Source organism: Miniopterus schreibersii, assembly GCF_964146895.1.
Source record: "Miniopterus schreibersii genome assembly, chromosome: 8".
In the NCBI taxonomy this organism is placed as follows: Eukaryota; Metazoa; Chordata; class Mammalia; order Chiroptera; family Miniopteridae; genus Miniopterus; species Miniopterus schreibersii.
The window spans coordinates 36,812,391-36,828,269 of NC_138109.1; the positions used below are offsets into that span (position 1 = coordinate 36,812,391).

At 43.8% G+C, this 15,879-nt stretch overlaps 1 protein-coding gene across 12 annotated transcripts in view; it reads left to right on the forward strand.

The window, feature by feature from the left end:
• Nucleotides 1-15,879, forward strand: part of FGGY (FGGY carbohydrate kinase domain containing) — a 354,457-nt gene that overhangs the window by 184,034 nt on the left and 154,544 nt on the right. For all 12 annotated transcript variants that reach the window (XR_013999411.1, XR_013999412.1, XR_013999413.1 and 9 more), the window contains one exon: nt 9,810-9,913. Coding sequence is in view for 9 of the 12 variants with exons in the window: in XM_081145346.1 (XP_081001472.1) it covers nt 9,810-9,913 (104 nt within the window). In the remaining 3 variants the exon portion in view is untranslated. The remainder of the gene's footprint in view (nt 1-9,809; nt 9,914-15,879) is intronic.

Below are 15,879 nucleotides of genomic sequence, written 5' to 3' on the forward strand. Positions count from 1 at the left end.
TCATGAGCTAGGAATTGCCTAAGTGTTTACCTAGCAAATACTTGATGCGAACACCAAGCTTATGGCATGTACATTCCTTCCAGCTCCATTTGAAGATAAAAATGAGATTTACCTGGACTCAGGTAGCTGTTGTAATGGAATGGAGAGGAGAAACTTGTTCTGTCTGACTTCAAGTCTCTCTCACTATTATAAAGCTTCACCCAAGCCCGTGTTAACTGAGTTAGCCATAGATGATTTTATTAAGTTTAAAACAAAATAAAACATGGAGAATCTTTGAATCAAATGCTCAGGTCTAGAGAAAGCTAAGGCTCTTACATTTTGTGTAAAGAGAATGTATTAGGCTCTTGACCTGTGTTGTTACAGGTTCCTGAGCTGAATTTAGCCTAGAGAGTTAAACTGTACCTTGTGACTCAGCACTGTGAAAACCTGAGGGGGACTCAGTATCAATAATATTCATGAGCACTTTGTGTGCCTTCTACATTCGTGTCTCTCACAGCTGAAAGTTGTAAAGAAAAATTTACACGATTCAATTCTGTGAAATATATTAAATATGCCCGAATAATGTGGCTCTTGTACACACATCATCTGCCTTACTGTGGTGCAACATTATTGCCCAGCCCAATGCATGTGTCCTAATAATTCCTTCCCATGAACATATCTCTATCATTTAATGTAGCACACAGACAATAACACTTAAACATTTCATTATATGATTGCATTATTGTCTACTCCACTTAGACTGTGAGCTTTTTGTGGGCAATGGAATCCGATCACACTCATCTGTGTAATTTCAGACCCCATTACTTAACCCAGCAAATATAGGCATTAGTTAATGGTTTTGTTTATAAACAATACACTAAGCACTATACTAGTTATTGTGGCAAAGACAGTAATATAAAGAAATAGAGATCTGATTTGTGGACTAAGTTCTATAGGAATTTGAAAAAGGGAGAAGTTTCAGTTGAAACAGTAAGGCAAGGGAAAGACAGAGATACTCATGGTGTGACTTCAGCATGACAGTAATGCTCTGGACAGTCCACATCTATAATCTCAAGAAACTCAGTTCACTAGCTGGAGGTCCTGCAGTGAGTAGGTGGTGGTGTCTGGAAGTGTCTCCCTGAAAGCACCTTTCTAGCTGCCACCCATTCCCCGTTAGGGCCTGGAACAGGCACAGCAGAGAAAGGAGAGCAAAGCCTGGCCCGGGCTGCTGTCCTGAGAAGGTGGCTGTCAAGAGCAGGTGCAAAGGAGGAAGGAGAGGGCTTGATCTTGGTCTCTGCTGTAGCGGAGATCGTTCCAACTGTAGTTTTTGAAAAATGCCAGTGTATTCCTCCTGGGATTTTCTGTAATTCATTTTTGCTCTCATCTTGCACTCTATTTATTTACCTAAGCCTTTGTTCTCCTTGAAACTATTTCAGCCACATGTCATTCATTGGGGTAAAACCCTGGCCAGGACCTTTATCCTGCTCAGGTTTTTGTTTTTGTTCCTCTCTCCAGCTGCTCTGCATATCGCTGCATTCTGACTCTCTGGCCTGACTCTTACCCGGTGGTGGGGGTCACCTTACACTCCCACCCTCACTTTCCCAGGAAAGAGGTGGGGGAGTAAAATCAGCATCCAGCCTCAGGATCTATTTTTCTTTTCTGTCTCCCTATTGTCTGAAGCTTGGGGCAAGGTTAGATTAATCGGTCTAGGTGTGGTGGAGGCCTGTGACCCTCCCCCGGGGAAATCCTAGCCCTGTAGAAATTTGGCCTGGTTCTGGCTCTCAGAGTGAATTCCAGGCTTTGAAGAATCTGTCAATGTTCAACTAAACCCCAGCAAAACCTCTGGGAGTTTTTGATGGAAACAAAACTCCACCAAGGGAGGAGGTGCTGAGCCTGGCATAAGAGGCTGGGGAGAGAGGAGAGAGAGCATGCCAACTGAGATCCTTTTCTCTGAAAAGTCAGGCCTTTTCCCTGAGATGAAGTGTCCTGAGGGGCCTGTCTGAGCATGTGCCTTCTCCTCCTGGTGTTTTCCTGGAGCATCTCCTTGGTCTGCTCTGTGTCACTGAGAGGATTGTTGGGGCTGCTGGCTCCTACCTCCAAGGCATAAGGAGCCTCCACATCATTTTATAAATAAGGCCATTTGTCTGGGAGCACGAAAAGGTTTCTGAAGGTAATCTAGTCCTGCTATCTCCCAGGAGAAAGTGTACATTAACATTTATTTAGCGGTTCCTATTTCTCAGGCACAAGGCTACTTGCCTTGCACATAGGGTGACTAGCCTTTCTGTTTTACACTGGGGTCCCTCTGGGGACACTGGATGTCAGTACTGTTTAAAATGCTTTCCTGGATTGTTATTACTACTGTGAGCATCATCTCTCTCATTCCCCTGGGCCCCCCATTATTCTGTCATCAGCCTATACTCAGGGACAGAAAAGAAATGTTCCAATCAGTCTAAGTAAACCCAAATAACTGGCATAGCATGCACCGTGCTGAAAGGAAGGGCCTGAACTCTCATGCCAAGCCCTGCTGTTCACACCAGAGGCTGAGTTGTCAGTAGTAACAATGGTGGCAAAAATATATTGAGTAAACTGAGATGCAGGCACTGTTCTACTCAGTCGTCACAGTAGCCCTATGAGCTACATACTATCTTCATTCCAATTAGATAGATCAGGGGACCAAGGCAAAAGAAGGTTAAATGATTCACCCAATTTGCCAAACTTAAAATCAGGCAGTCCAATTCTAGAGCCCTGGTTCTTAACTGTTATGTTCTAACTAGTTCAAGTACCTAGTTTTAAAAGTCTTCCACAGCTTGTTTAGACAAAGACCTTCCCTATTATCTTTCTGGCTCTAGGAAGGGTGGGGTGTGGGGGAGGGGGAGGGTGACAGTGTCAAGGTGTATAAAATTTCTTTGTACACTGATCACATGGGATTTATTTTTAAGGTAAACCTACTTTAGGATTTAGATTGGATGAATTCTAAACCACTTTTTTTTTTCAAAGCCAAGTTGATGCTTTGTCAAGCACTAGGATCACAGAAATCCCTTCAGCTGTGTCACTCCCCCTCATTTGTTGGGCTTGAGATGAACCCTTTGGGCTTGCTTTAGTGGCATTACAGCAATAAATCCTGAAAGTGATCCGAGCTCAGCTAGGCTGTCTGTGAATGCTTAGAATTCTTGTAGGTAGTAGAAAAGAAAGGCATTAGGTTCTGTAGGCTTCACGGGATGTTGAGTTAGGTAGGTCTGCATGTGACACCTTTTGCCCCCAGTCTAGCTCCAAGGGACACTCTGGTCTCATTTTCCCTGTTAGTAGAACATGTGGTAATAACTACCTCTCAAAATCGGTATAAGAATTTAAAAAAATTTTTTTAAATACATCTTTATTGATTTCAGAGAGAGGAAGGGAGCGGGAAGGAGACAGAAACATCAATGATGAGAGAATCACCATTGATCGCCACCTCTGTACGCCCCTGGGCATGTGCCCCGCCCAGGAATCAAACCTTGATCTCCTAGGATCCTAGGTTGATGCTCAACCTGAGCCACACCCGGCCGGGCCTGGTATAAGAATTTAATACAAAAGTACTTGCAAATCATCAGGCACCAGGCAGTCTTTCAATAATCACAAGGACCTTAGGACCTTTACTCTTTACTGGTGATATTGACAATTCCCAACAAGTGTTGTGAGGCTCCAGTACTTCTACTCTTACCCATGAGTTGTCAGTCAAAACTCTCCAGTATCTCTCACCATGAAGTCATATTTAAGGCACAGAGTATTCGTCCATGATTAAATTTGCTGCCTTTATGTAGAAAATGTCTTGTATTCTACTAGTATGTGCCTTGTGCTGCACACATTCATTCATTTGGTAAAAAACAACAAAAATTAGTGAGCAGTGTCAAGACTTGCCCTGGCCTGGGTTTGCTCATAGTCTAGTAGATGGAGACAGCTATTTAAACAAATAACGTACAGATATAATGATAGAACCTATACAGTGTCAGGCGGCAAAGTACAAAGGAAAGGTGTAGATTTTCTGTAGCTGGGTGCCTGGTGAAATGGGGGAAGAAATGGTGAGGAGAGGCTTCTAATGGAAAGGCTGAGTCTTCAAAATGCAGCCCATGACCCCCAGGTTGACTGTCGGGGCGTTGAGTGTATTGTGAAAAGACTCTTCTCAGCAGAGGGACTAGCAGGAGCAAATGCTCGGGGGCGTGGATGAGCTAGGCACATGCAGAATTAAGTAAAAGAGTCCTGGCTGCTGTGGCTCAGTGATTAGAGAATCGTTCTGCTCACTGAAGGGTGGTGGGTTCATTTCTGGTCAAGGGCTTGTACCTGGGTTGCAGGTTCAATCCCTGGCCGAGTTGGGGGCGCATGCAGAAGGCAGCCAATTGATGTGTCTCTCTCACATTGATGTTTCTCTCTCTCTGTTCCCCTCCCTCCCTTCCACTCTGTCTTAAAAAAAAAAAAAAAAAAAAAGAAAAGAAAAAATATATCCTCTAGTGAGGATTAACTGGAAAAAAAAAAAAATTAAGTAGAAGGCTTTATACTTGTGCCAAGCACTTCTGTGGGTCTTGGACTTAAGAGCACCCATTTATTGAGTACTGGTTTATATATCCCCACAGCAATTCTGTAAGGTGAGTGCTGTGATCCAGACTCTTCAGATATAGAAATTGAGGTTCTAGAGATCAAGACATTTGCTCCAGGGCATGTAACTGAGATTCCATCCTAAATCTGAGGACAACAATGATAACAAAAAATAAAAACAGCCAGTCTCCATGTAGTTCTAGTCATGTTCTAACCTGCAGTGTCCATTACAGTGTCCACTAGCCACTTGTGGCTGTTAAGTTAATTAAAATGGAATAAAGTAGAAAATTCAGTCCTTCAGTTGCAGCAGCTACATTTCAAGCACTCGGTTGCTACATGTGCCTGGTGACTACTGTGTGGACAGTGCAGATAAAGAACATTTCCATCATCTCAGAATGTTCTTTTGGACAGCACTGGTCTAAGATGTACCATATATTAGCACAGCTGATGCTTATAACAACCCTAAAAGGAAGATATTATTATTCAGGTTATATGGATGTGGAAACTGAGGCACAAACATGATAAGAAACTTAACCAAAGTCGCACGATGAATGAGTCCATGTTTTTAAGTACAAGATTATAATGCCATCCCATACATTATATTCCATATAACAGAAATGCATATTAGTCAAAAGATAGAATTCATTGTCTTCTTGTATATAGACTAGTCTTTGGTCCCCTGCAGAGAAAATGTCTTTGATATAATTCTTCCCTTTTCAGGAGCTTACATTACTGGTGCAGGCTTCGCATACAAGAAGCTGTCATCTCCAGAGAGCCTCCTCCCCAGGGACCCTGTACACCTCTTAGCCAGCTTAGTCAAGCGACTCATTTGATGGAATTTTTTAGTTCTTCGGTCCTCCAAATGGCTCAATCAAGAGTCTCAAGTTGATAGAGTCTTAGGTGATGTTCAAAACCCTTCTCATCCTTTTTGTCTTCAGAGATGTCTGAGGTTGTTATTTTTAAAGATGCCAACATATCCTTAGCAGACTTTTGTTTTTCAGATATGGGGGAAAACTTCAGACTACAAGACTGAAAATCTTGGTGAGCCCTACCTCGGCCTCTAAGTAGCTAAACAAACTTGACTAAGTTACTTCACCTCTCTGAAATTCAGTTTCTTCAACTGTGATCTGGAAGTAAAATAACACCTATCACAGGATTTTCTAAAAGCTAAATGAAGGGTACAGTGTTTGAGGATGCTTTGCAAGCTATAAAATACTTTTTATAGCTATAAAGTATGAGATAATTATAACACAGATGGTAGGACTTGGGGTGTTTTTCTTCTATATAACCCTTTAAAGTTTTCAAAGAGGTTGTGGCTTGATAAATTACAGGACAACCTACCCTTAATCATAACATTTGCGAAGTCTTTTTTCTTTATATAAATATAGTAGATATTCAATAAATGTTTGGAGGGAAGGATAGATGGTTAGTAGACACCTAGAGGAGAGGGAAGGAGATAGAAATGAGTTCATGAAGTTTTAATTTTCCCTTTTAAATTTTGTTTTAAAGCATGTTTCTTTATATGAACTGTGTTCTTGTGAATGTTGAGGGGTAGGAATTATTAAACAAGAGGCCCTGAGTTGATTCACTGACTCATTAAGCTTGTCTTTTCTACTAAGCTTGTTTTTACATTGAACTAAAATGTATTGAGCAACTACCATGAGCTGAGCATTGCGCAGGGTTCAGGAGAACACATTTGGATATGGCACTGTTTTTGGTGTATGTGCCTCTTTCTTCAGCTGCTCATTTTTCACTTAAACTTTCTGCAGAATGCTGAATAGACTGACACTTGGCCAGGCACTGAGGGGCCCAGCAGTGCCGAGGGCTGTGCTCCTCAAAGTCTCATCCTGTCAATTGTTTCCTGACGTTACACGTGCAGCTCTATGGACTGTGAAATGTGTTTATTTAGAAAGGGGAAAGTTCCTCTTGCCCTGTGTTGCTTTCCCTGTTTTGGGCCTCTTTTCTCAGGGATGCCCCTCCAAGGCTGTGTGGCCGAAGGGAAAATGAGAGATGTCGCCTCTCAGGGTCGTGTCTCCTGGTGGGCATCAGCTCTGTACTGCTGAGTGTAGATAACCCTTCTCGAGGGGATATTGGACGCCACCTGCCTCTCGCCAGTGCTGCATGAGCCTGGCCCAAGGTTACCTAAATCTCCACAGAGGGGTGAGAGTGGAGGGTCTTGGGAGGTGGCTTTTCTGCCCTCCTGCTTCCAGGAAGGACACACTTTCCTGGTATTTTAGAAGCGCTATGTATATTGTGTACTTAGAATGGCTGAGAAAGGACCGACATTTGCAATCCATTTCTCTCGCTGTAAATGTGAGGGAGCAGTTCAAACTTTCAGGTAGTTTGTGGGAGAATTGGGGCCAAAACTCAGATTTTATAACTCTAAACCCATGTAACTCTAAATCCATGGTAATGGATCCTTCCGAATATATTTCCTTTATATAAGACAATTCTAACATCATAAAGTGAGGGAGTATAGAAAGGATATGGGCTTTCAAATCAGACAGGACAAGGTGAAATCCTGGTCAAATCCTGCTCCTGACATCTGTGTGACCTTGGACTTCCTTCAGTCCTCAGATCTCCTGGCTCTTTGCTTGTGCGTCTGTTGAAGGGGAGACAGAATATTTATGTTTTGTGATGTTGTAAAGATTAAATGAGATAATATTTAAAGTACTTAGCATGGTACCCAGCCTGTCTTAGATATCTATATGTTTGCTAGAAAGGAAGAAATAATATGCTGTCTCCTATACAAGAGTTCAGATGATGTTGATGTTAATGATGATACAGTAATGAGGGTGGTGAGGCTCGTGGTGGTAGTGGTGATAGGGACATAGCTACCATTAATCACTTTCATTTTTAAACATTTCCTCAATATCAAAGCAACCATATGATATTGTTTATTTTCTTCATTTTATATAAGTTCTTTCTATCTCCAATTTCCCCCCCATTATAACACATTTGTTTTCAGATTCTAAGCCTCAGTAAGCTCAACAATGAATCTGCTAACTGGAAAAGAAAGAGAAATATTTCCCACACATTTCTTTTTTGCCATTTTTAACCCCCTTCAGGATTGAATGACCCTGTAAGGTACACGTAGTGGAATGTAAGATACATAGAACCAATACATGTGGCTCATCATCAGAAATGATGAACTTATTTAAAACACTGTAGACCAGCAGTAGCCAAACCTCTTTTCTGTTAAGGATCTCAGGATCCATATATGTAAGTTCCCAATATTTTGAGATATACAGATAAGTAAACATCAACCACCTGGCTATTGCATTTTTTTATCTTGGAGAAAAACCCAAGAACCAGCAGTTTGGAATGAGATGAACCAGATGTGACTCCCAGCCCCATTTCCTGACTTATGTGACCCTGGTTAAGTTACTTCTTATTTCTAAGCTTCAGTTTCCTCACCTGTACAATGAAGATTGATAAAAGTCCCAGCCATATTCGGTGGTTGTAAGAATAAAATGGGACATGTCCAGAAAGACATCGTGCAAAAAGAGCTCAATTAAAATGAGCTCATGTCTAGGGTTTCTTCCTGTCCAAGAGCCTTTGTGCCCTGGATTGGGCGCTGTCATTCAAGGTCCACCCAGAAAGGTGTAAACTGCTCTAAGTACTTAAAGAGAGAATTTAATATTCTGAAATGGTAACACAGATGATGGAGGAGCTAAGAAGGGCTGCATTTCCTACAAGCAAGCCAGAGGTCAGCAGAATGGAAGCTGCTACTACCCTGGGCTGGGGGGACAAAGGAAGGAGGTGACATTACTGGAGACCAAGGGTGGTAGACACAAGTAGATGTGGGAGTCACAGTGGCCCTGTCAGCAGAGCTGAAGACGTGGACGAGGAGCAGCCACCAGACACAGGGGCAGGGGTCTGGGAGACATACTCTGGCTTTCCACTTCCTTCAGCCCTCAGATCCGGCTGACCTTGGCTGACTTGGCGTCTGAGAACAGCAGTCCGCAGGGGCAGCCCCACAGTGCTGAGCAGAGCAGAGCAGAGCAGGGGTTGGGGAAAGCCAGCAGGCCCAGGAATCCTACAGGCTCAATCACAGAACTAACTGCTCTGATAACTGACACAGAAAGTTTGAAAGAGTCTTACTTCCCCCTGCTGCTGGGCCTTTGAACAATAGCAGAGGCTCACAGATGGCTGTGCTTGGGAAGGTGGAATTTGGAAAAAGCACTGGAAAAACCTAGAAAGTTGTTGGAATATAAGAAACCTTTCACTGGCCCCTCGATCCTGCTTTCTGGAAAGGTCTCCTTGCTGAGCAGCCAGCACCTTCAATATCTGGGGATGTGTGACTACAGGAGACACCCCCAGCCCACCTTTCACCTACAGAACTCAGCACAGACCCATCTCCTTGGGAAACCTCCCTGAACCCTTACAGATGAGCTCAGCTGCCCCTGTGCCTCTTCCTGTCACATACTGATCCCCTCACTGAAATGCTCCCCTCCCTCCAGGTGCATGTTGGATAGCTGAATAAATGGTGGACAATTCTGGTCTCTAACTGTCTCTCTAGATCTCTTGTCACATTTGTAACTATGCTTGCCCAGCAAGCATCGTGGAGTACAATCTATATGGAGAGTAAGCCTGAGTTTATACCACTTATGGGAAACTCTGCTGCCTGGCATTCTTTTAACAGAAACTCACTGTCCATCGCCCTGCACTTCACTATGGGAGTCCTGCAGTAAGTATCAGGAAAGATGGCGACCTAGAGATGCCAAAAAGATTCAGTCATCAAGCCATTCCGTTGCCTTCTTTGAGATTGAAATGTGATATATTAAACCAGATTCCATTCTGCTCTGCTCCTTACTAGCAGTGTGGCCTTGGACAAGTATTTCACCCTTTCCACATGCCTTTGTTTCTCCCCTGATGTGTGTGGCATTTATAGTTTCAACCTGACAAGATTAATATAAATGAGACTGTACATAGAAGTATTCAGCACAGTGCCTGGTATCGATTGAGCACACAATCACTGATAGCTGCTGCCTGTAGTATTCTAATTTCATTTACTATTATTATTACAATGTTAGATGCCCGCGGTGACCAGAGTAAAGCAAAAACAGGACTGGTTTCCTAGTTTTCCCACGGCAGCAAGTGTGCTCTTTTCGTTTCTATTTGAGACTGACCTGCACATGGAGCGCTTGCTTTCTCAATGTTTTTTGGCTATTAAAAAAAAAAAAAAAAAGTGTTTTATGCTTGTTTTTAGCTATCTTTTTTTTTAAAGAGGATTTTGTTTTGTTTTTGCTTTCTCATAGGAGTGATTGGAACAGATGTGAGGGGGCATGGCCTCTCCTGTGAGGGACAGCCAGTGACGTCACGGTTGGCTGTCATCTGTGGAACATCTTCTTGTCACATGGGGGTGAGTCTGCTTTGCCGGGGGCGGGGAGCACACTCAGGGGAGGGCAGGCAGCCGAGAGGAGAGCTGAGTTGCTGGCCCTTCTGCCCCCTTAGCTCCTTCTCTTCTTGCGACCCACGCTTTGTCTAGCCGGGAGCCCAGCTCTCCCTCCAACAGCTTTGCTTAGACTTGCCAGATCTTTTTCCGGGGGCCAAATTCTTAAAAAGTGTGAAAAGGGTTGACTCTGCCTTTAACATCACCCTGGCCAGAGAGCCGAGGCAGCGTGAGGGGTGAAATCGGATCCAAAGATGACAAGGCCTCACTCCCAGACTGATCTTTCCCGAACAGGGAGCTGAGCCTTCTCTGTGGAGGGTGTCTGTTTTCCTTGGCCGCAGAGCTCCCTCTCAATCAATATAAATCTATTTCCCTGGGAGCGGTCTGATGATCTATAGAATTAGGCTGCATATCATGACTTCAAAAGAACACTGATAAGCAATTTTCACTTTGTTAATTTTTCTCCATGAATTAGTGGAAAGGCTTTCTCCAAGATTGCAGTTAAAATTTAGTGCCTGCCCTAAAATTTATATCTTTTTTAAATGCATGAGTCTGAAAGCATTCCATTTCGATAAGTACCCATTTCTACCATATTTTTATTTAAAAGTCATTACTCTGTTAAACTTAGATGGACGACTCCTTGGATTTTTCCCAGATGAGTGAAATAGTGGGGGGAGTAGGGGGGGAGGAACGCAAATCGGGGAGGAGCGGGGAGACGAGCAAGGATTAGAGTGGGATGCAGTCCACAGAGAAGCTCTGAACTATGACGGGAATCATGGGCGATAAACTGTTTAATAACTATAGAGATCAATGAGCCTTTTTCACCATAAAACATTTTGGTTGAGTAAATATACTGATACATTTACTTATTTACTGATCCTCTGCTCTCGTGTCTGGGCTGTGCTAAACCTTGGGGACAAAAGGATGACACAGGGTCTCTCATTGATGAGATAGAATTATACCAGGTTTCATAAGGCAAGGCCCCCAGATATAGATTCAGGCGAACTTGAGCATCTGTTATGTGCCAGCACTGTGCAAGGTGTTCCCACACACGGCATCCGACATCACAGAGACGGCAGAGTCAGCCCAATTGGTGTCCGATCCCAGTTCTTCCACTCCTTGAGTATGGGCCCGTGGACAAGGCATTTCATCCCTGTGGGCCTCAGATTTCCTCACCTGCAAAATGTGGGGAGTTATATAGTACGCGTGTTATAGTATTGTGAGGATGGCATGATGTTGTGGAATGTGCTTTCCATAAAGCAAGCACTTCACTAGCTCTCAATCACTAACTGGCACTAGTGTGGTTGGGCAGAAAGGAGACAGTGACTGACTCTGCCTGGGCAGGGCCCAGGCTTAGGGACATCTTCCCGAGGGCACCCTGTGTTGTGCTGGACTTTAAGGACATAGATTTCCTTGACTTCCGCCCACCAAAAAAAAAAAAATTAAAAAAATGTTTTCCTTTTATTTGTTTTTTTGGGCAAAGTCTTAAATGGATCTTCTTTATCTGAGTTTAAAAACCCCGGCCTCTTTCTTCCCCTCTGCAGCCCTATTGTAAGGCCCAGCTGTTGCTGAAGGGAGAGACCCCAGACGCCTGAGGGTGGTGCCCACCGGGGTGACCAGCCCTTCTTTTTCTTGATGTACATCCACACTCGCTAGCTTGTCTTCTCTAAACATGGACTGAAACCTGTTTAAATCACCCGCTGCTTTCACTGGGACTCATCTACTTTGGTTTCTCCTGTGACATCTGAATTCAGGCATTTTCACCCCGTTCAGTTCAGATTTCTGAGCCGAATCCAACCCAAGTGAATGTGAGGGACTCTGTGGTGTTCCCACTTCTCAGTCTCCCTGTCTCTTAGTTGGGATGATCCTCTTCCTAATTGTCCATTTTACAAATTAGGCAACTCAGACATAGAAAAGTCCAGTAATCGTCCCAAGGTCACAAAGCTATTAAGCTAGCGCTTGAGAACTCCTGCCTTGCTCCGCCTGATCCCCAAGCGCACCCTCCTCGATGCCTGACTGTGTTGTGCAAGATTCTAACGTGCCGTGGAGGAATGGAGACAGCATGGGCTTCGGGGTCACCCAGAGTGGGTTTCAATATCTGCTCATGCACTTTTGGGGCCCTGAGAGCCAAGAAGAGTTACTTAGCTTCTCCGAGCCTCAGAATCTTCATCCACCACATCGGGGGTGATGATGGCAGCCTCACAGGGCTGCTGGATGACATGAATTATGTACAACATAGACACTCAGAAACGATGGGATTCTTATTACACTTTCCCAGTGATATAAAAGGCTCACATGAAGCAACTGTTTGGGCTTTACCGAGTTTGATGGGCAGCTGCAGTTGGTTGCGATGAATGAGGGCCATAAAATGCCAGTTTATTATGGTCGTGTTGTGCTGGAAATAAAGCCCCCACCTCCACCCCGCTTTGTACTTGGGAGTGGGAAGGGACCTTCTGGGCCAAGGGGATTAATCATCAGCTTTAATGTTATGTGGTGAGGGCGAGACTGTGGTCGTACTGGCATCAGAGTGTACCTTTGATCTCGCTCAGGTGCTGGGCGCCCAGCGAGCCAGCAACAATAACACCTTTGTGAAGTCCGGGAGAGGTACAGGTCTGAGGAAACACTCCCAGGGAAACTCAAGGACCCCCTTTGTTGTGGTTCTGGCAAATAAACCTCCAACTGTCAGGAGAAATTCACCAAACAGAACACAGGGACCGGAGGGGACTGTGGGCTTTTGAAAAAAGTGGTTTTCAACCTGGTCTGAGGAATTCTCTTTCTTCCTCTCTGCTCACTGCTGATGTTTGTCATTCAGTAGGTCTGTTGAAACAAAACTCACAGGAACATTTTGTGCTATACAGGTTGACCCTTTCTAGATGACTCAGAACGAATGAATGAATGAATGTCCAAGTAAGCGGATATTGGTAAATAATAGAAGCTCCCTACCTCCGGGTCCCTTGTACCTCCAGGAATCTGGAGAAAAAGCCTGAGGTTGAACATAGCACTCACTAATTAGGCCTTTGATATTTCAGAAGATACAGTGTGGGCTGCACATTTATCTTTCTTGTAGATGATTTAACAAGAGAGAAAAAAATTCTCCTCTTTTTTTTTTTAACTCCATGAAAGCAGAGCAGCTTGTTCAGAGTTAATTACCACCAAGTCACCAGAACCCAAGATACTACGCAGCCGGGGTTAGCCAGAGGTTGAAAGGTCATGGGGTCAGATGGAGCTGATCCTCGCCATAGCACCAGCGCCCCTTTTCTTGAGATGTCAAGTCAGGTTGTAACTTGGCAACTCCACTTCCAGTGAGCATGTCAGTGGGGAGCGAACCCTGGGAGGGGGTGGGGAAGCACTGAAAAGGTAAGGCTTGAACAGAACAATAGTTGGTGAGACCCAGAAATTACATCTGCATCTTAAATGGCTCAGAACTGAAGTTTCTACGGAGTCTTAGGTGAATGTAGGGAGAGTGTTCCCTGTCACTTAGTGGGAATAGAATCTCAAAGATATGGGCTCATAGACGGGCCCCACCACTTGCTGTGTGAGTTTCGGTGAGAGGTGCCTTTTTTTAAAACAAACAAACATGTGTTTATTGATTTCAGAGAGAGGAAGGGAGAGAGAGAGAGATAGAAATATCAATGATGAGAGAGTCATTGATTGGCTGCACACCCCCTACTGGGGACTGAACCCACAACCTGGGCATGTGCCCTGACCAGGAATCAAACCACGATCTCCTGGACCATAGGTCTGTGCTCAACAGCTGAGCCACGCCGGCCGGGAGAGAGATGCCATTTTTTGATGCCTCAGTTTCTTCCTGTTGTGGGCAATAGTATTTACCCATAAAGTTGTTTTGAAGATTAAATGAGGTAATCTTTGTAAATAGCTTGGCTTTGTACCTGGAAAAAATATCTAATATGGTGTCATTATTAAAAATGGTTCATTAAGGGTAGAATTCTCCATGTGGTAGTGGATTGCAATTAGGGACATCAGGATGAACTCATGTTTAGCTTTCTTTAGATAAAGGTGGATACATATGGAAATATTTATAGACATGTGTAGGCATATAGGTTAGTAAACTTATTTCCTAGCTCTGACAGCTGAGAGGGCCTAGAAATGATGCCCCAGCAGCTGGTGGTTACAAGCACACTTGGGGCCCACATCTTGGTTTTTAATACTATTCTCTAAGAAAAAGAACCAAGGCTCCTTGGAGAAATGGTTGATTGAAGGACTGGGGCAGGAAATAGATGCGATGAGCCTCAGAAAATAAGGAAGTGCTTAAAAAAAAAACAGTGACAGAGGGAGCTCCCAGAGGCAGGATTGGAAGAATTTGGGCAGCAAAGTGAAGTCGTATTGGATTATAATCCAAAGTAAAACATTAATGTAATGAGTCCATGCTGATATAAATAAATGATTGAATAAATAAATAAATAAATAAATAAATAAACAAACGAACAGCAGAGACTAATTTCGCCATACAGAAGAATCCCACGTAATTTATGTGGCTGTTCCCCCTGAGAAGGTGAAGCATAACTGCCCACTTCTTAAATGTGAGTTGCACACAGTGGCTTCCTTCCAAAGAGGACATTGGGGAAAAGCGGGGCGGGGGGGTAATTTTACAGTGGAGAAATCTGACAAACACTGCCTTAGCCAGGGGATCAAGGTCAACATCAATAGTGGTGAGTCATGTTGATAATTTGTATTGTTGATATGTGATGAGAATGGTACTTTTTGCTTGTTATCTTCTCCCAAAAAAACTACAACCACAATCTAATCCTAAGAAAAACATCAGACAAACCCCATTTGAGGGACATTCTACAAAATACCTGACCAGCACTCTTCCAAACTGTCAAGGTCATCAAAGCTCAAGGAAAGTCTGAGCAATTATTACAACCAAGAGGAGCCTAAAGAGATGTGACAACTAAATGGAATGTGGTGTTCTAGATGGGATCCTGGAACAGAAAAAGAACATTCCGTAAAAACTAAGGAAATCTGAATACAGTAAGGCCTTCAGCTAGTGATAACATATCATATTTTCCTTTAATTGTGACATATGTGCCTAATGTCAGATATTAATTATAGGAAAAAATGGATGTAGGGTATATGGAAATTCTCTATCCTATCTTTACAACTCTTCTGTAATCTAAAACTATTCTGAAATTAAAAGTTTGTTGTTTTTTTTAAATCACAGGTTAAATCAATCTCTCATTAAGAAAACATCTTTTTGTATTTGCCTGGCTAAGTGCTAAGAGTATTAAGATAAACAAGATAAAGAGTCTTCACTGAGAAAGACAGACAAGGAGATAACTCCAGTACAGAGTGGTAGTGACTACAGTAAACACAGGCCTGGAGTGTGATGGGGATTTGGAGAGGGGTCCGTTCAAGCCTTTAGTAGACAAGCAAGTTTCCTAGAGGATGAGAGGTTTACAGAATCATGGCTTTTCACTCCCACCAGGGCACAGTGCCTGGCAGCTCAGTTTCAGGCACTAGGCCCTGTCCTTACCCATCTCCACTTTGTTTTTCTCTTCTGTGTCCACAAAACCATGCAGCTGACTTCCCCTGTGGCCTGGATGGGATGTGGGCATGTACAGGCCTATCGGGAGAACACCACAGGAAGGGGAATAACCGTGTGCCTTCAACTGATGGTCTTCTGTTAGCAGGATGTCACAGCTAAGAAGAAAGTGGGCAAGGGGAACCAGTCTCTTGGTCTCCTTTGCAGGTGGCCTTGGTAGCGGTCATTGAGAGAGGTGGAGAGGGAAGGCAGTCCACGTGGTACAGTGAGCCTATAGTTACACCTTCTAACGAAGGAACTGCGGGACTGTGCATGAAGTTCCCTGCTCCCTCTTTTTCACCAGGACCTGCTACTGCCACCCCAGTAGGAACCAGCATCCTCAGGGGACTGTCCATATTGAGGCCAGCCCTGGGCCTGCAACCACATAATTGAA